Genomic DNA, 21,070 nt, shown 5'->3' on the forward strand with positions numbered 1-21,070 from the left:
TCTGGTAAGCACTGAGGATCCAGCAGTGGACAGCAGAGACAGGAACCCCGCCCTCACAGAGCTTACCTTCTGTTTGCAGGGGAGACAAGCACTAATAAAATAACAAGTATGTACTCTATTAGAAGATGAAAAGTTGCTCTGGAGAGCGAGTAGGGAAGAGAGTCCCCAGTAGTAAGGAGAGCTGTGATTTTGAGTAATGTGGTCAGGACAGGCCTCTCTCTGAACATGCTTTTTGAGCAAAGACTTGAAAGAGATGAGTGGCTGAGCCATGTGAATATCTGGCAGAGCAAGTTATAGGTAGGGAAACAATAGTGCAGCAGACCTGAGGCTGTAGCTGGTCTCTGGGATGCCAGTTACAGCAAGGAGACCACTATGGTTGGAGCAAGTGGGGGCTGGATCACACAGGGCCTATAGTCCATTCATGGGACTTTGGCTTTACCGTGATGAGCACAATAAAGAAGTGCAGTTAAGTATATTAGGGGGAGTTCCAGAAATGTATGTATACACAACAGTTGGAGACAGTGGAGTACTCTAAGCAGTTCTGCTTTCATTTTATTACCTATCCAACCTTGACCACCAAGTTGTTACAATATCACCTGGTTTGGTTTCAAGTGTTGAGCTAGGGGGCATCGAATTCATGTAGATATTGTTCTGCATATCATCATGAAATATGATCAGTTTTGAGCATTGTGACTTTTTTTTTTGTAAGTCGTTTTAAAACCTCTGTGTTCTCAGAGACGTTTTCTTTCTTTCTTTCTATTTATTTATTTATTTATTTATTTATTTAGGCTGCGTTGGGTCTTTGTTGCTGCACGTGGGCTTGCTCTAGTTACGGCGAGCGGGAGCTACTCTTCATTGCGGTGCTCAGGCTTCTCGTTGGGTGGCTTCTCTTGTTGCGGAGCACAGGCTTTAGGCATGCGGGCTCAGTAGCTGTGGCTCATGGGCTGTAGAGCGCAGGCTCAGTAGTTGTGGCGCACGGGCTTAGTTGCTCCACAGCATGTGGGATCTTCCCGGACCAGGGCTTGAACCTGTGTCCCCTGCATTGGCAGGTGGATTCTTAACCACTGCCCCACCAGGGAAGTCCCTTGAACATTGTGACTTTTATTTCAGCTTCTTCCTCTCCGCATGCTTTTTTTGAGATTTATCCATATTGTTGAGTGAATCAGTTGTTTGTTCCTTTTCATCACTGAGTAGTATTTCCTTATTTATCCCCTCACCTGTTGAGGGACATGTAGGTTTTTTTCCAGCTTGGGACTGTTTTTTTTTTTAAATTTATTTTTGGCTGCGTTGGGTCTTCATCGCTGTGCGCAGGCCTTCTCTAGCTGCAGTGAGCAGGGGCTACTCTTTGTTGCAGTGTGCGGGCTTCTCATTGCAGTGGCTTCTCATTGCGGAGCACGGGCTCTAGGCGCGCGGGCTCAGTAGTTGTGGCTCGTGGGCCCAGTAGTTGTGGCTCGTGGGCTCTAGAGCGCAGGCTCAGTAGTTGTGGTGCAAGGGCTCAGTTGCTCCGCGGCACGTGGGATCTTCCCAGACCAGGGATCAAACCTGTGTCCCCTGCACCAGCAGGCAGATTCCTAACCACTGTGCCACCAGGGAAGTCCCTGGTTTGGGACTTTTATGAATAAAGCTGCAATGAGTATTTACTTATACATCTTTATGTGGAAATGTGTTTTATTTCTATTGGTTAAATTTTAGGAGTGGAATTACTATGTCATGTAAGTATGTGCTTAACTCTATCAGGAACTATCAAATTGTTTGCAAAGTGGTTGTACCATTTTACATTCTCACCAGGAGTGTATGAGTCCTTCAGTTGTTCCTCATTCTTGTCAAGACTTGGTATTGCCATTATTTTTAATTTTAACATCTCTGGTGGGTGTGTAACAATATCTCATTTGGCTTTAATTTGCATTTTCCTGAAGGCTAATGATGTTGGTCATTGTTTCATATGTGTATTAGTATGCATCTTCTTCTGTGTGTCTTTTGTGAAAAAATCTTTAGCTCATTTTTTAGTAGGTTGTTTAGCATATTATCAAAGTTCTTTATATATTCTCGTAAGAAATCCTTTTTTTAAAAAATATTTATTTATTTGGTTGTGCTGGGTCTTAGTTGTGTCAGGCAGGCTCCTTAGTTGCAGCTCACAGCCTCCTTAATTGTGGCTCACTGGCTCCTTAGTTGCGGCACGTGTGCTCCTTAGTTGTGGCAGGAGGGCTCCTTAGTTGCAGCTTGCCGGCTCCTTAGTTGTGGCATGCAAACTCTTAGTTGTGGCATGCATGTGGGATCTAGTTCCCTGACCAGGGATTGAACCTGGGCCCTCTGCATTAGGGGCGTGGAATCTTAACCACCGTGCCACCAGGGAAGTCCCAGAAGTCCTTTGTCAGATAGATGTTTTGCAAACATTTTCGCCCAGTCTGTGGCTTACCTTTTCATTTTTGTAATGGTGTTCTTTAAAGGGCAGACGTGTTTAATTTTGGGAAAGTTCAATTTATTCATTTTTTTCTTTTATGGTTTATACTTTCCGTGTTCGATGCAAGAAATCTTTGACTATCCCAAGGTTGCAGATATTTTCTCTTATCTTTTCTTCCAGAAGTTTTACCCTTTTATATTACATGTTTAGGTCTGTGATCCATTTCAGGTTCGTTTTTACCTTAAGTGTAAGGTAAGGGGTGAGGTTCGTTTTTTTCCATACCAACACCCAGTTGTTCTAGCAACATTTATTAAAAACACTGTCCTTTTCCCCCATTGAATTGCCTTGGTAGCTTGTTGATAATCAATTAACCACATTTGTAAAAAATCTTTTCTAGATTCTCTTCTGTTCCTTTGATCTATGTCTATCCTTTCACCAGTATTTCACTCTGTTGATAATTTTAGTTTTATAATAATTTTTGAAATTAGGTAGTGTGAGTTCTTCAATATTTTTCTTTTTCAAATTATTTTGGCTATTTTAGGTCCTTTACATTTCCACAGAAGCTTTTAAAATCATCATGTCAGTTTTTACAAAAGTTCTTAGAGTTTTTATTGGAATTCCATTGAATTTATAGATCAGTATGGGAAGAATTGACATCTTAACAATACTGAGTCTTAATAGTATATCTCTTAATTTTATTTGGGTTGTTACAAATTTCTTACAGCAGTGTTTTGTAGTTTTCAGTGTACAAGTCTTGTACATATTTTGTAAAGTTTAGCCCTAATTATTTCAAGGTTTTTGATGCTATTGTGTATTACATATTTTAATTTCAATTTACAGTTGTTTGATGCCAGTATAAAGAACCAGAATTCATTTTCATATATTGACATTATATGTGTGATATTGCCTAACTCATTTATTAGTTCTAATAGCTTTATTGTAGCTTCCTTAGAATTTCTACATGCATAAACATTGTGAATAAGGATAACTTTATTTCTTCTTTTTCTTTTTTTTTAAATATTTATTTATTCATTTGGTTGCGCCAGGTCTTAGTTGTGGCAGGCGGGCTTCTCAATTGTGGCATGCGAACTCTTAGTTGTGGCATGCATGTGGGTTCTAGTTCCCTGACCAGGGGTTGAACCCGGGCCCCCTGCATTGGGAGCATGGAGTCTTCACCACTGTGCCACCATAACTTTTTTTTTTCCAATCTATACACCTTTTATTTCTTTTTTTGTCTTAACTGCGTTGATTACAACCTCTAGTACTATGTTGAATGGAAGTGGTGAGAGTCTTGTTCTTGATCTTAGGAGCAAAGCATTCAGTCTCTCACCATGAAGTATGATGTTAGCTGTAGGGTGTTTTTTGATTGATGCCCTTTTTTTTTTTTGCGGTACACGGGCCTCTCATTGTTGTGGCCTCTCCCATTGTGGAGCACAGGCTCCAAAAGCGCAGGCTCAGCGGCCATGGCTCACGGGCCCAGCCGCTCCGCGGCATGTGGGATCTTCCCGGACCGGGGCACGAACCCGTGTCCCCTGCATCAGCAGGCGGACTCTCAACCACTGCGCCACCAGAGAAGCCCTGATTGATGCCCTTTTTAGGGTGAGGGACTTCCCTTTTTTTCCTTGTTTGCTGACAGTTTTTGTCATGAATGGGTGTTGAATTGGGTCATATTCTTTTTTCCTGCATTTACTGAGATGTTTATGTGTTTGTTTTCTCCTTTATTTTGTTAATATGGTGATATTTGAGTGTTAAACCAACCTTCCATTCTTGGGGTAAACTGCACTTGGTCATGGTGTATTATTGTTTAACAAACATTTTGCTGGATTCAACTTGCTGTTATTAGGGGTCTCTATTGAAATTCTTGAAGGATATTAGTTTATCGATTTCTCATAATGTCCTTGTCTAGCTTTGGTATCAGGGTAATAAATAAGAAACTAAGCTGTAGGGTATTCTTTTCTCTTTTAGTTTCTAAAAATATATGATGGTAGTCTTTCCTTGATATCTGTGGGGGCACTGGTTCCAAGTTGCCTGGGGATACCAAAATCTGTGGGTGCACCAAGTCCTTTATGTAAAACGGATAGTACAGTAGTTCTTCCATATTGTCATATTTGAATTGAAATTCGATCCTAGGCTGGTTGAATCCAGATGTGGTGGACTGACTGTAGTGGTAGCTACCATTTATCCAAAGCCTGGCATGTGCCAGTGTGCTCACTGCTAAGACCTTAATGTGGATATTTAATAGAGTCCCACAGTAATCTGGTAAGGGCACTATCATTACTCTCGTGTTATACGTGAGAAAGTGAAGATTCGAGAAGGGAACATTCTAGAATCAGTTTCTGGCATTCAGTTTCTAGCTGGGAAACAGGAATCCAAATTCGAATCCAGATCTATGTGACTTCAAGACTTTACATCCAACCTCAACCTTGACACTACACTGCCTTCCTAGCTAACCCCATCAGCTTGTCTCTTAAAATCCTGTATGTTGGGCTTCCCTGGTGGCGCAGTGGTTGAGAGTCCGCCTGCCGATGCAGGGGACACGGGTTCATGCCCCGGTCCGGGAGGATCCCACATGCCGCGGAGCGGCTGGGCCCGTGAGCCACGGCTGCTGAGCCTGCGCGTCCGGAGCCTGTGCTCCGCAACGGGAGAGGCCACAGCAGTGAGAGTCCCGCGTACCGCAAAAAAAAAAAAAAATCCTGTATGTTTCTATAAAACTTTCTCTCACCTCCTGGAATAGTTATCTGGTTCCAGTATCAGATCAGTTGGTCCAAATGTGCAGATTAAAGGATTTGGGAGGCTGATTGCACTATGCCATTTTAATATAAGGGACTTGAGCAATCTCAGATTTTGCTCTTGAGAGGATCCTGGAACCAATCCCCCATGGATACTGAGGGTTAACTGTGTTTCTTCCTTAAATTTTTGGTGGCATTCACTAGTGAAGCCTTCAGGGTCTGGAGTCTTGTTTGTGGTAGAACTTTTAATTGCAAAATTTATTCAATAGATATTGACACAAGGCTATTCCAGTTTTCTATTTGTTCTCTGGTCTGTTTTGATAATTTTGTATCTTGCAGTGAATTTGAACATTTCATCTAAGTTAACAAATTTATTTGTATAAAATTGTTTATAATATTTTCTTATTATTCTTTGCAAGTCTGTAGTATCTGTAGTGATTTTACTTCTTTCATTCCTGATATTGGGAATTTGTATCTTTTCTCTCCCACTCCAATTCCTCCTCTCCTTCTTCCTTCTCTCCGTCCCCTTTCTCCTTCTCTTCCTCCTCTCCCTTCCCCTCTTCCTCCTCTCCCTTCCCCTCTTCCTCCTTTGCTCCATCAATCTAGCTAGGAGCATATTGGGTTTATTGATTGGTTTTTTTAAAAAAGGTTTTGGTTTTATAGATTTTTTTTTTCTCTGTGGTGTGTCTGTTTTCTATTTCATTGACTTAGGCTTCTTATTATTTCCTTCGATCTCTTTATTTTGGGTTTGATTTGCTTTTTTCTAGCCTCGTAAGGAGGAAGCTTAAATGACTGAGTTTGGATCTTTCTTCATTTCTGATAATGTATAACATTTTAAGCTATATAATTCCTTCAAAGCATTGTCATAGCCATATGAATATGTTGTATTTTTAAATCCACTCAATTCAAAACCTTTTTTAAAATTTCCTTTGTCATTTCTTTGATGAATTATTTAGAATTATGCTGTTTAGTTTCCAAATGCTTGGATTTTTTTTCCATTTGTCTTATTGATTTCTGATTTATTTATGATATGATCTGTGAACATACTCTGTATGATTTTAACCCTTTTAAGTTTATTGAGACTTATGTTATGGCCCAGCATTTGATCTGTCTTGGTGAATATTCCATGTGCACTTGTAAAGAATGTGTACTCTGTTGAAGTTGGGTAGGGTGTCCTGTAAATGTCAGTCGATCAAGTTGATTCATGATGTCGTTCATGTCTTCTGTGTCCTTACTGATTATCACTGAAGTCCTAATCAATTTGAGATATTAGGATATGACGTATAATGTAAACAGTATCAGGAGTTCACTGCTAGAAATTGTTTGAAAATACTTTAAAACGCATGCACCTTTTAAAAGTGTATTCTTTTCTGTGGTAACTGTTTTTCTGTGTCTTTCATTAACTGTTTATGAGAAGTTTCATAAAATATTCCGTTGAGAATTTAGGAGTGAAGGCCATGTGTTTGTTTATTATCTCACTGAATGCGCTGTGTCCAAACATATTTTTATTATTTAAGATTGATGCTTAGTATATTGTTATTGATAATAAAATACCAATCAAGGTTCCTGAAAAAGTAGTGAAGTTAAAAATAATACATGGTTTGAAGAAAGGCAGGTACATAGTAGGCCATGAGAAATCTGTTTCCTTTCTTTACAGTAATTAGCAGATTCTTGCTCTGCAAATGAGTCAGGTAGCCCTTCATATTGGTTTGACCTATTTTTGAAACTCAGGTAGTCCATTTAAAAGTAACGTTTAAATAAATGAAACAATCTGAGTGATCTGAGCCAGGCTTCATCTTGATCCTTCATTGTTTGTCCTGGTTCAGGAAAGAATCTTTGGGATTGGGTAAGAGGCCTTGCCTTAATTTAGCAAGGAGAACAAGAGGAGAAGCTTAGTTGGCTATGCTTTTTTGGGAAAATGACCGACTTTTGTATTGTTTTGTTCAAATTTGGGGGGATGGGGGGTATATGTGTTTGTGTGGATTATTCATATGAGAAGATGCTACCAAATCCTCTCCATTGAACTGTATCTACTGTTCAGACATATAGTACACAAAGATTTATTACACACAAGCCAGTCTATATCTAAAGGTGGTTGTTCCAGAAAGGGACTGGTTCTTAGCCTCTAGTGAAAATTTTTAATTGACATTTTAATTTTTTCAAACCAAAAGTTAATACACAGAGATTTTTTTCTCAAATCAAAGTAAAAATAAAAGTCAAATATTCCTTAATAAAGTCTGGAAAATCTGTCCTTTTTCTAAAATGTGTAGAAACTATATTGAATAATTTCAGCTGAACTTAGGCAAATACAATTGCTTGTCAAGTCACCCATGAAAACTCCAAATAGGCTTGTACAATGTGGTTTAGCTTTTATCTATGTCAGTTAAAAAATAGTTGGTTCAAGATTTTTGTGTAGCTGTTTAAAATTGTGCCTCTATCCTGAGTGTTGGACAAACATATATGGCAGCTAAGATTCTAATTGTTAAAAGTCCTTTTTTGATTTCTGTTTCCAACTTCAGGTGTATGGTAATCCAGTTCAACCCTATTAAGGCTCAAAGTTCAGGACAGAACAGTTCCTGTTTAAACTACTGAGTCAGTTTGCAAACAGCAGGGTCACTGCAGTTGCATTTGATCCCAGTGCAATTGAGAGATCATTGCTTTCCATTTTCTCTGCTGAGTTGTGAAACCACCCTGACAGTTTCACTGTAGAGGATTCAGGTTGAGATTAGGAGAGTCTTTGAGGGATGAGGAAACATGGTGGTTTTCTCCATCATTCATTGTTGTGTTCTCTTTCTCTCCTAGGAGTCTCAGCAAATGCTTGGAAGACTTATTCCAGAAAAACAGATACTCAATGACCAATTAAAACAAGTTCAGCAGAACAGTTTGCACAGTAGGTGTTTTATAAAAGTTGACTTTTTCCCTTTTTACTGGCAATAATTTTCTTAATTGAAATGAGAACGTTAAAAACCATTTTTACTCACTGCCAGTTTGTTTTTCTTATCTTGCGATGTTTTTCTAAAATAGGAGATTCACTTCTTACACTCAAAAGAGCCTTAGAAGCAAAAGAACTAGCTCGGCAGCAGCTACGAGACCAACTGGATGAAGTGGAGAAAGAAACTAGATCAAAACTACAGGAGATTGATATTTTCAATAATCAACTGAAGGTAACTATTCTGTGTGTGCCTACATGTATGTTTTACTTTTTAATTTCTCTAACTGGCCAGATGATTAGTTGATATTTGATCCCAGGCAGAAAAATTTATTAGGCTGGTTTGTCAGCCTTCATGAAAGCCTTCACATTTACAGATAAACATTAAACAATCTAAGTTGAATTATTCTCCTTTAAAATATAAAAATGAATTTGGCATCTCTAAATTAGGGCTGAGTGAATGGCCCCAACATGACATCTGTCTTTTACCTGAATTACATTTTTACACATCTTCATCCTTTTATCTGTAGAGAACTACATCAAGTTGAATTTCCAAAAGCTAGGCTCCAAAAGCTTCATCTTTCTTATGTTCTTTGAAGACTACTGAAAAGGAACTGTTGTCTCTTTTAAAACTAAGAATTTTTCTTCCACTTCTTACCTTCAAGATTGTACTTGAATATAAGTCTTTATTTTGTCACCTCACATTTTAAAATATTATTGTTTAATGGAGTAATTGCTTTTGTCTTTGTGGCAGAAGTGGTGTATGGTTTTGTCATATTTACACAGTAAAACTCAGGAAAATGCCAAAGCTCTTGGGGAATGTAAAAGTAGTTAGATCACAGCCTTTTTCTGATTTGGTGCTTTTGATTTAACTTTAGAACTTTATCATCTTGATTATTATCTTGTAATAAAATATCTTGGAGTGCAAACAGCTCATTTCCTATCAATAACAATCATATACTGTAGATTTAAGTAGATATTGGCGTTTTTAATCAGTTATGTCCTTATAAAAAATTGGATTTTACACTTGTTTTTCTCAAATATTTTCTTTTTCCAACCTAAAATCCTTTATACTTGATTCTGACCAATTTAGCTTTTGACACTAGGAAAAAGTTAAAATCCTATTCTTCATTAGTAGAAATAGAAAAACAAATTAGAAAGCATATTTGAGATTTTTAGTTGACTTTTGAATTGTGATTCTAGGCCAAATTGTCTAGACATTTGAGTTTGAAGTATTTGTACTGTTTTTTCAGAGTAATAAGTAATAAGCTTTTCTCAATTATACAATTCCAGGAAAGAGATCTTAGGGGAAATATTTGAGTAAACTTAGTGTTTGGGGTTTTTTTTTGCTTTCATGCTTACACAGAATATGTATTTGTGTGCATGTGTGTATGTACTATATTTTTTTTCTATATTCGTACACGTATGATTGTGTCACATGTAAGTATTGGAAGGACAGCTATCAGTTCTCCTTCTCTAGAATAAGTACAGTAGAAACATGTTAACTCTCTTATGACTTGTCACTATTTCAAGCAAAAGGAATATGGCACTAGTGCAAGCTTGTAGTCCTTTTTATTTATTATTATTTTTTTTTAGCAGTATGCGGGCCTCTCACTGTTGTGGCCTCTCCCGTTGTGGAGCACAGGCTCTGGACAGGCAGGCTCAGCGGCCATGGTTTATGGTCCCAGCCGCTCCACGGCATGTGGGATCTTCCCGGACCAGGGCACGAACCCGTGTCCCCTGCATTGGCAGGCAGACTCTCAACCACTGCGCCACCAGGGAAGCCCTTGTAGTCCTTTTTAATAGTCTCTTGGATTATAAACTGTTAAGTATTCAGGTATCTTCTGAACCCAGGCAGTACTCTAGATTTCTGCCTTAATCTTAAGATTCCTTTCTATAGAAGTTCGACCCAAAACAAGGTTCACACATTTTAGAAAACAATACTCTGATGAATTCCCTGGCAGTCCAGTGCTTAAGACTCGGCGCTCTCACTGCCAGGGGCCCAGGTTCGATCCCTGGTTGGGAAACTAAGATCCCACAAGCTGCAGTGTGGCAAGAAAGAAAGAAAGAGAGAGAGAGAGAGAGAGAGAGAGAGAAAGGGAGGGAGGAAGGAAGGAAGGGGGAAGGGGTATTCTGGTGGATTATTTTTTTCTTTTTTTGGTTGCACTGGGTCTTAGTTCTGGCAGGTGGACTCCTTAGTTGTGGCTCCAGGGCTCCTTAGTTGCAACATGCAAACTCTTAGTTGTGGCATGCATGTAGGATCTTGTTCCCTGACCAGGGATCGAACCCAGGTCCCCTGCATTGGGAAGCACAGAGTCTTATCCACTGCACCACCCGGGAAGTGTCCCTGGTGGGTGATTTTTGATAACGCCTAGATGACTTACACATTATTTTGGCTGTATTTCGGCTATTGGATTACTGTTGTCATTGCTATAGAGAACACCCTTAAAATGTGGTGTTTGTCACTGTTACTGTGTTTAGTTGACTAATGCTGCCTTCAGTATCAGAGAGTTGCTTATACAAAGGCTAATTTTTTAGCCCTTTATTCCACTAGCCCCTTTTCCAAATATACTTATTTTTAAAATAACATTCTTTTCTGTTGTAATTTTTATTTTAGTTTTCCATTATTACTTTAAATTTAAGTCAATGTGGAGAGTAAAAAAAAAAATCACAAGCCAGTATGTAACTATATTGTTTTGTTATTTAAAACTCGTTTGGAGGACTTAGTGACTATATTATGTTACCTGACGGTTATTATTTCTATTATTCCTCTCAAACCTGGTGAGACCAAAGCAGAAACAGTTACATTGAAGAATCAAAAGATTTATAATTTGATTGAGAGAACTCAGAGGCAGATTTAAGTATCCATTGAGTATCTCCTGCCAATTTTTCTTTGTTGTAGTCACCTTGGAGAATATGAAGCTTTTTTTTTTTTCTGACTTTAGAGCATATATTCACTAACAGCTGTAGTTTCTTGTGATGGACCAAGAAAGCCACATTCTGACCCTTTGGGATTTCTTCCATGTCTCCCTTGATACAGCAGTGCCTCTACAGCATCTTCACTAATGATGCAAAAATTACTTCTACCTTGCTGACAGTGAAACAGTTCAACTGCCCAGTCATTCCACACATCGAATTTGATGGTGTGAATTTGCTCCATCCTAAACCTTCCTCTCCTAAAAGGAAACCAGCCTGGAGAGTAGAGAAAAGAAATTTGGACTTAGTTTTGTTTTATATTCGTATAGAGTGTTCATCTAGAGAAAGAAAGTTTAATTCACTCATTATCAACTAATATGGTGACACTGGAGAAATACCTTATGGAGTGCAAAGTTTTAAAATTAGTTGATTGGAACATTAAACCTATATTCAATGGCTGGCTCCGTAAATGAGGGTTCCGTTTAGCAAAATCCAACTCTCATAGTTCCTTTGATACAAAACTGCTTACAATAAGCCATTCACTTCTTTTGATGCACACTCAAGGTCATGTCCAGTTCCTTAGGGATAAGGTCATGGGAACAATAGCACCCTGCTTTAGCCCAGATTCTTAAGCATAAGACTGGGATTGGGAAGTATAATTATATTTAGTTTCTTGAATGAGAAAGAGTTTAGAGAGCAGGTATGCTTTTTCCTTTTTTTTTTTTTTTGCGGTACGCGGGCCTCTCACTGTTGTGGCCTCTCCCGTTGCGGAGCGCAGGCTCAGTGGCCACAGGCTCCGGACGCGCAGGCTCAGCGGCCATGGCTCACGGGCCCAGCCGCTCCGTGGCATGTGGGATCTTCCCGGACCAGGGCACAAACCCGTGTCCCCTGCATCGGCAGGCGGACTCCCAACCACTGCGCCACCAGGGAAGCCCTTATTCTTTTTTTAATATGCAGTCTGGATTAGTTCTAGCTACCAGGTGTCTAGTTGAGATTCATTCTTTTGAGAATCTCTCCTTTTTTCTTCAAACAAGAACTACACTTATGCCTCCTAATTCAATATCTGATAACCAATGATGGAAATAACTCAAGGCATTAATTAAAGAGGAAAACAATTACTTTTGCAGTTAGATTAACAGGTATTTGTTTCATATTGGTAGCAACCCACTGAAAATATAAAGCATACTTCAGTTCTGGGGACGTGTTATTCAGGGCTGTGGAACATAAGGTCTCTAGAATCTTGGACCTTTACATTTCTATCTGATCTCATGGAAATTGAGGACTCTTTTTCTCCTTTTAGAGAAGGCTATTTTTCCATGCATTTTGGTAAATATCTTCCTTATAGATACATTATTTATGTTTTCCAAAATTGATCCCAAGACATAAGTGTCTTTCTAATTTATCACCCAAAGCGAAGAATTACTTAAAAAAGGAAACAGAGGGAATAAACTTGGCTTTTGTAGATCTAGCAAAAAGGGGGGAAATGATAGCACTCTGATATTGAAGCTTTTGTGCTCAAATTCCCAATTGATAGATTTTGTATTTTTACGCCTTTTGTGTGAACAGTGAATTTTTGATGATCTAATGAAAAATTTAACCAATGATTTAACCAGGAATAATTGATTTTGTTAGTAATTATTGCCAGGATGAATTAACCCTTCTTGAAGTAGCTTTAATTCAGTGGACCAAATTTGTTTATCAAATTTTCTGCTTTTAAAATGTGTTATATATGCAGCAAATATTTCTCAGGCTAAGGAATAAAAAGTCTTCTCATATTCATGGCCTAGAAACATCAATTTAAAATTATTGATTATTGGGACTTCCCTGGTGGCGCAGTGGTTAGGAGTCCGCCTGCCAATGCAGGGGACATGGGTTTGACCCCTGGTCTGGGAAGATCCCACATACCGCAGAGCAACTAAGCCCGTGTGCCACAACTACTGAACCTGTACTCTAGAGCCCGTGAGCCACAGCTATTGAGTCTGTGTGCCACAACTACTGAAGCCTGCACGCCTAGAGCCCATGCTCCGCAACAAGAGAAGCCTGCACACTGCATCAAAGAGAGGCCCCCGCTCGCCGCAACTACAGAAAGCCCGCATGCAGCAACGAAGACCCAATGCAGCCAAAAATAAAAATAAATGAATTTATTAAAAAAATAAAATTATCACTTATCTATGACTTTTCTCTTTTTACCTTGTTTTACAGGAAAATTAAAGCTCTCGACATTTTTTGGAGAATCTGTCTGCCTTTTAGGCACATAGAATCATTCTGATAGTTATTTTTCTTATATACAGTGCTTAGCTATAGGTGTAAAATTGTGGCTCTAACAAGTGTCAAATACCATTACCAGTAGGGACTTTTTAGACAGCAGCGTTTGACTGCTTGCCTTTGGCAATGTTAGTAGTTACTGTAACAGTTTTCCTTGGCCCTGATAGCTTAATGTTCCGTACTTTAAAGACCACTATGATAACAGAGCAGCAACATAAAGTACAGCTTATAGTTTTCAGGGCTCCATTGTCAGCCAAATAAAGAGAATCCAGGCAAAGAGGCTAGATATTGTGTTTCATGTTGGCAAGTTGAGTCCTTGTTGGTTCCCATCTAGTCACTGTGTGCTGGCCAAGTCCTAACGTGAATGGCGTTTACATTGGATTTCTTTCTTCCAGTCAGTGGCGATGCAGGAGGCAGTGTTGTAGTGCCTGGCAGTTCTCCTGGGCAGCGTCATCCACTTTGACTTCTTTCTAAAGGTCTCCATGCCCTACTCAGGCAATGCATATCTTTCTCAAACTAAGAATGGTGAACCATCTCCAGCTCTGTGCTTCAGTTTTCCCTGTGCAGATGAGTCCTCAGTGTCTAAGACAGCATTTACCATGAAGCGCTAATCCTTTTTTATAAAAGTTAATAATGATTAGTTATTATACATCATTGGAGTATGAGTGAATCTTTCCTCTTGACAAATTGTGTGTGTGTGTGTGTGTGTGTGTGATGAAAGCTCTGAACTACAAGCTGGATAAGGTACTGTAGTCTTTATAACAAGCATATTTCAGATCATTGAATTTGCTATGTGGCTGCAAAAATTTGAAAGACAACACTTAGTCATTATTTAGGTTGATATGCAAATTTTCATCATCAGATAGTATAGTCAGTATACTATTCCAAAAGGGGATAGTATTTTATTTCTTAGAAAAATGTATTTAGGACTAATTCAGAATTAAGAATTATATTCCTTAATATATTTGGGAAATCCAGGCTTTGTAAATTGAACACAAGAGGCTGTTAGAAATATAAACTCTGCTTGTAATGATACCTGTCCTAAAAATTGCTCCTAGGAACAGAATTGTTGAAATGAGAATGCCAGTTATAGTAAATAAGGTTCTTGGCTTAACTAAGGCTTTTATGCTCTTGGTTTCAGACACTTGCTTTCATGGCAGCCTCATTCATTTTGAAGCCAGTGAAAGGCAAAATGTTTAGCAACCAGGGGAGAAAAGAAAAGATCTGGAGAAGGAACTGCAGAACAGAATGAGAAGTCAGGAAAAAAATGCATGCGAAGGGAAACAAGGAAGGAAAGAAAAAGATCCAGAAAGAGGAGATGCAGAGACAGCAAGAGAAATCAGTGTGAATTCAAATTACAGTGTTGCTTTCTTATGTTAGTAGATTAATGTTTGGCTGTTTCATGGTTTGTTCAAGATTAAATTTTATTTTTACCTCTATGATCCTTTTGAAAACACCTCTTTTGCACAGAAGTAATAAAATGCTCTAACTCTCATTCAATGTACCTGTGATTGTGGAAACTTTACACAGATTCCTTCAATGTAGAAAAATAATTAGAACACTCCCAAGACTCAAAATAGTTAACAGACATTGTACATCAGATTCTGTTCCATACCAGTAGGCTTGTTGGTTGGTTGAGTTTTTAGTAATAGTGTGGGGTTTTCTTTTGAGGGTTTTCAAAAATACTTAACAAAAGGTGATTTGGGAAAGGGACAAAAGCAGAGCTCAGTCTTTGAAAAAGATGTTTTCTTTTTTTTTTAATTCTCTTCTTTAGCCAACCCAACCCCCTTGACAATTTTATCCTTTAGAATGACATGTATTTAAAACAATGGGATATTGCTTTATAAATAAAGTTGAGACATTTGGGGTAAACAGATTTTTCAGGACAAAATGGAGTCCGTTTTCTCCTTCTGGGAATATATGGGTGTCTAGCAAAGGCTCTTGGGAGACATCGGAAAAGATTCTTAGTTAGCTATTTCTATTGCAGAAACCACAGGGTTTTCTAGTTCTCCCATTTTTTGTTCGCCTATCGCCTCACCCTTCACAGACACATGCACATACACGCTGCCCAATTCATCCCTCTTTGGCTCTTCTATAGCACTTATGATACATTCACTGCTGCCTTGTGCCGTGGGGAGTTGGACTTACTATCTGGTTGAATTATGACTACAGATTTAGAAGTAATATTTAAGCATGTTTTTAAATGTTAGTATACCCCTTTTCGGAATTTAAATAACCAGTCAATATTTTTTTATACTCCTCTGATTTTTCTTGCATCAAGAATGAATACATTTTCTAATTTTGCAATAATGGAATATCAGTTTACCTTGATATGGGTAAAATTTCTCTTTTGAAATGGTCATTTTTCAGATTTTTCCACACAGATAGGAGTTCCCCTCTCTTCGTTGGGTTTGTTGATTGGCTTTCTTTAATTAATAACTTTCCATTTGTTTCACAACCACTTAATTGGGATAAGTTACTATATTTAAAGACTCAAAAGTCCTTTTAAAAATTCTGATATTGTGTGCTACACAATATCCCTGGGTGAGAAGTAAAGTGATGTTTATTTATACAAAAGCACGCCTATCTGTAAAATCTGTAACTTCCCCTCTCCCCCTAACATTTGTATAGAAACGGGACAGTTTACAAGGCATTTCCTTCCATATGGATTCACTTGTTTGCTCTTCATAGCGCCTTCCCTTTGCTGTAGGTAGGACAGTACTACCTCCCAAGTCTTGCAGATGAGTAAACAGAGGCTTAGAGAAGGACCTGCCAATTGCACTCTTCCTTTATCAAGCTGACTCCCAGGGACAAGAGGGTCTGGAGGCTTTGAGATTTCTGCCATTTATTGAAGTTTTTTGTGGAAGCCAGGAAAGATTCAAGCTGAGTGTCCTGGGTGGAGTGTGGGGGGAAAAAATAAAAGCACTTCTGCTTCTAACTTTCTGTAGGTATTAGGTCTAGACAAAACAAACACCTGCAATTTCTGTTGCTGGTAACTAAATTAATTTCCTAAGAGTTCTATTTAATATTAACAGTACCAAGACTGTTGTAAATAGGAGATGTGTCCTCCACAGTTTTATTTTGATTTATAGTGTTGAGTTCATGAATTTCTAGTAATTAATCAAGGTATGTTTGGTTTTGTGTTTCTTTTCCAAGAGATAGCCTGAGGCAAAAACCAGAAGCAGTGTAATCCTTCAGAAAAGTTAGATGGCCAAATTAGCAATATATTCTCATTAACTGCTAGTCTTTTTTAGCGCCCCCCCCCCAGCCCATTGCTCGCTCATTTTTTTTCTCTCTTCACAAACCTTTATGCAATGTCATGTTTATGAAAAGGAAAGCCATACATATTGTTCAGGTGGATACTTCTTTTTTTTGACTTTTATTTTATTATTTCTTTATACAGCAGGTTCTTATTAGTTATCTATTTTATACATATTAGTGTATATATATCAATCCCACTCTCCCAATTCATCCCACCACCACCCCCTTCACTTTCCCCCCTTGGTGTCCATATGTTTGTTCTGTACATCTGTGTGTCTGTTTCTGCCTTGCACACCAGTTCATCTATACTATTTTTCTAGATTCCACATATATGTGTTAATATACAATATTTGTTTTTCTGTTTCTGACTTACTTCACTCTGTGTGACAGTCTCTAGGTCCATCCACATCTCTACAAATGACCCAATTTCGTTCCTTTTTATGGCTGAGTAATATTCCATTGTATATATGTACCACATCTTCTTTATCCATTCGTCTGTTGATGGGCATTTAGGTTGCTTCCATGACCTGGCTATTGTAAATAGTGCTGCAATGAACATGGGGGTGCATGTGTCTTTTTGAATTATGGTTTTGTTGGGGTATATGCCCAGTAGCGGAATTGCTGGGTCATATGGTAATTCTATCTTTAGTTTTTAAGGAACCTCCATACTGTTCTCCATAGTGGCTGTATCAATTTACATTCCCACCTATAGTGCAAGAGGGTTCCCTTTTCTCCACACCCTCTCCAGTATTTGTTTGTAGATTTTCTGATGATGCCCATTCTAACTGGTGTGAGGTGATACCTCATTGTAGTTTTGATTTGCATTTCTCTAATAATTAGTGATGTTGAGCAGCTTTTCATGTGCCTCTTGCCTATCTGTATATCTTCTTTGGAGAAATGTCTATTTAGGTCTTCTGCCCGTTTTTTGATTGGGGTGTTTGTTTTTTTAATATTGAGCTGCATGAACTCTTTATATATTTTGTAGATTAATCCTTAGTCTATTGATTTGTTTGCAAATATTTTCTCCCATGCTGAGGGTTGTCTTTTCGTTTTGTTTATAGTTTCCTTTACTGTGCAAAAGCATTTAAGTTTCATTAGGTCCCATTTGTTTATTTTTGTTTTACTTTCCATTACTGTAGGAGGTGGGTCTAAAAGATCTTGCTGTGATTTATGTCAAAGAGTGTCCTTCCTATTTTTTCCTCTAAGAGTTTTATAGTGTCCAGCCATATACTTAGGTCTTTAATCCATTTTGAGTTTATTTTTGTGTATGGTGTTAGGGAGTGTTCTGATTTCATTCTTTTATAAGTAGCTGTCCAGTTTTCTCAGCACCACTTACTAAAGAGGCTGTCTTTTCTCCATTGTATATCCTTGCCTCCTTTGTCATAGATTAGTTGACCATAGGTGCATGGGTTTATCTCTGGGCTTTCTATCCTGTTCCATTGATCTATATTTCTGATTTTGTGCCAGTACCATATTGTCTTGATTACTGTAGCTTTGTAGTATAGTCTGAAGTCAGAGAGTCTGATTCCTCCAGCTCTGTTTTTTTCCCCTCAAGATTGCTTTGGCTATTCGGGGTCTTTTGTATCTCCATACAGATTTTAAGATTTTTTTGTTCTAGTTCTGTAAAAAATGCCACTGGTAACTTGATAGGGATTGCATATTGAATCTGCAGATTGCTTTGAGGAAGTCATTCTCACAGTGTTGATTCTTCCCATGCAAGAATATGGTATATCTCTCCATCTGTTTGTGTCATCTTTGATTTCTTTCATCAGTGTCTTATAGTTTTCTGAGTACAGGTCTTTTACCTCCTTAGGTAGGTTTATTCCTAGGTATTTTATTATTTTTGTTGCAATTGTGAATGGGATTGTTTCCTTAATTTCTCTTTCTGATCTTTCATTGTTAGTGTATAGGAATGTAAGGAATTTCTGTGCATTAATTTTGTATCCTACAACTTTACCAGATTCATTGATTAGCTCTAGTAGTTTTCTGGTGGCATCTTTAGGATTCTCTATGTATAATATCATGTCATCTGCAAACAGTGACAGTTTTACTTCTTCTTTTCCAATTTGTATTCCTTTTATTTCTTTTTCTTCTCTGATTGCCGGGGCTAGGACTTCCAAAACTATGTTGAATGATAGTGGCGAAAGTGGACATCCTTGTCTTGTTCCTGATTTTAGAGGAAATGCTTTCAGTTTTTCACCACTGAGAATGATGTTTGCTGTGGGTTTGTCTTATGTGGCCTTTATGACGTTGAGGTAGGTTCCCTCTATGCCCACTTTCTGGAGAGTTTTTATAATAAATGGGTGTTGAATTTTCTCAGAAGCTTTTCTGCATCTGTTGAGATGATCATATGGTTTTGTTTTGTTTTTGTTTTTGTTTTTGTTTTTGCAGTAAGTGGGCCTCTCACTGTTGTGGCCTCTCCCATTGCGGAGCACAGGCTCCGGACGCGCAGGCTCAGTGGCCATGGCTCACGGGCCCAGCCGCTCCACGGCATGTGGGATCTTCCCAGACTTGGGCACGAACCCATGTCCCCTGCATCGGCAGGTGGACTTTCAACCACTGCACCACCCAGGAAGCCCAATCATTCGGTTTTTATTCTTCAATTTGTTAATATGGTGTATCACATTGATTGATCTGTGTATGTTGAAGAATCCTTGCATCCCTGGGATAAATCCCACTTGATCATAGGTATGTTCCTTTTAATGTGTTGTTGGATTCTGACTGCCAGTATATTGTTGAGGATTTTTGCATCTATATTCATCAGTGATATTGGTCTGTAATTTTCATTTCTTCTAGTATCTTTGTGTGGTTTTGGTATCAGCGTGATGGTGGCCCGGTAGAGTTTGGGAGTGTTCCATCCGCTGCAATTTTTTGGAGGAGTTTGAGAAGGATGGGTGTTAGCTCTTCTCTAAATGTTTGATAGAATTCATTGTGAAGCCATCTGGTCCTGGACTTCTGTTTGTTGGAAGATACTGGCTGGCCTTACATTTAGGTCTTTAATCCATTTTGAGTTTATTTTTGTGTATGGTGTCAGGGAGTATTCCAATTTCATACTTTTACATGTAGCTGTCCTGTTTTCCCAGCACCACTTATTGAAGAGGCTGTCTTTTCTCTACTATATATTTTTGCCTCCTTTATCAAAGATAAGGTGACCATATGTGCATGGGTTTATCTCTGGGCTTTCTATCCTGTTCCATTGATCTATATTTCTTTTTTTGTGCCAGTACCATACTGTCTTGATTACTGTAGCTTTGTAGTATAGTGTGAAATCAGGGAGCCTGATGACTCCAGCTCCATTTTTTGTTCTCAAGATTGCTTTGGCTATTCGGGGTCTTTTGTGTTTCCATAAAAATAGTCAAATTTTTTGTTCTAGTTCTGTAAAAATTGCCAGTGGTAGTTTGATAGGGATTGCATTGAATCTGTAGATTGCTTTGGTTAGTAGAGTCATTTTCACAATGTTGCTTCTTCTAATCCAAGAACATGGTATATCTGTCCATCTATTTGTATCATCTTTAATTTCTTTCATCAGTGTCTTATAATTTTTCTGCATACAGGTCTTTTGTTCCTTAGGTAGGTTTATTCCTAGATATTTTATTCTTTTTGTTGCGCTGGTAAGTGGGACTGTTTTCTTAATTTCACTTTCAGATTTTTCATCATTAGTGTATAGGAATGCCAGAGATTTCTGTGCATTAATTTTGTATCCTGCTACTTTACCAAATTCATTGATTAGCTCTAGTAGTTTTCTGGTAGCATCTTTAGGATTCTCTATGTATAGTATCATGTCATCTGCAAACAGTGACAGCTTTACTCCTTCTTTTCCTATTTGGATTCCTTTTCATTCTTTTTCTTCTCTGGTTGCTGTGGCTAAAACTTCCAAAACTATGTTGAATAATAGTGGTGAGAGTGGGCAGCCTTGTCTTCTTCCTGATGATAGCGGAAATGGTTTCAGTGTTTCACCATTGAGAATGATGTTGCCTGTGGGTTTGTCATATATGGCCTTTATTATGTTGAGGAAAGTTCCCTCTATGCCTGCTTTCTGCAGGGTTTTTATCATAAATGGGTGTTGAATTTTGCCGAAAGCTTTCTCTGCATCTATTGTGATGATCCTATGGTTTCTCTCCTTCAATTTGTTAATGTGGTGTATCACGTTGATTGATTTGCATATATTGAAGAATGCTTGCATTCCTGGAATAAACTCCATTTGATCGTGGTGTATGATCCTTTAACGTGCTGTTGGATTCTGTTTGCTAGTATTTTGTTGAGGATTTTTGCATCTATGTTCATCAGTGTTATTGGCCTGTAGTTTTCTTTTTTTGTGACATCTTTGTCTGGTTCTGGTATCAGGGTGATGGTGGCCTTGTAGAATGAGTTTGGGAGTATTCCTCCCTCTGCTATATTTTGGAAAAGTTTGAGAAGGATAGGTGTTATCTCTTCTCTAAATGTTTGATAGAATTCGCCTGTGAAGCCATCTGATCCTGAGCTTTTGTTTGTTGGAAATTTTTAATCCCAGTTTCAATTTCAGAGCTTGTTATTGGTCTGTTCATATTTTCTATTTCTTCCTGATTCAGT

At 38.3% G+C, this 21,070-nt stretch overlaps 1 protein-coding gene across 3 annotated transcripts in view; it reads left to right on the plus strand.

The window, feature by feature from the left end:
* Positions 1-21,070, plus strand: part of ITSN1 (intersectin 1) — a 223,768-nt gene that overhangs the window by 106,421 nt on the left and 96,277 nt on the right. For all 3 annotated transcript variants that reach the window (XM_024758245.1, XM_024758246.1, XM_024758247.1), the window contains exons 15-16: positions 7,933-8,020; positions 8,155-8,294. In XM_024758245.1, coding sequence (XP_024614013.1) covers positions 7,933-8,020; positions 8,155-8,294 — 228 coding nt within the window. The remainder of the gene's footprint in view (positions 1-7,932; positions 8,021-8,154; positions 8,295-21,070) is intronic.

This window comes from Neophocaena asiaeorientalis, unplaced genomic scaffold (genome assembly GCF_003031525.2).
Source record: "Neophocaena asiaeorientalis asiaeorientalis breed wild unplaced genomic scaffold, Neophocaena_asiaeorientalis_V1.1 scaffold45, whole genome shotgun sequence".
In the NCBI taxonomy this organism is placed as follows: Eukaryota; Metazoa; Chordata; class Mammalia; order Artiodactyla; family Phocoenidae; genus Neophocaena; species Neophocaena asiaeorientalis.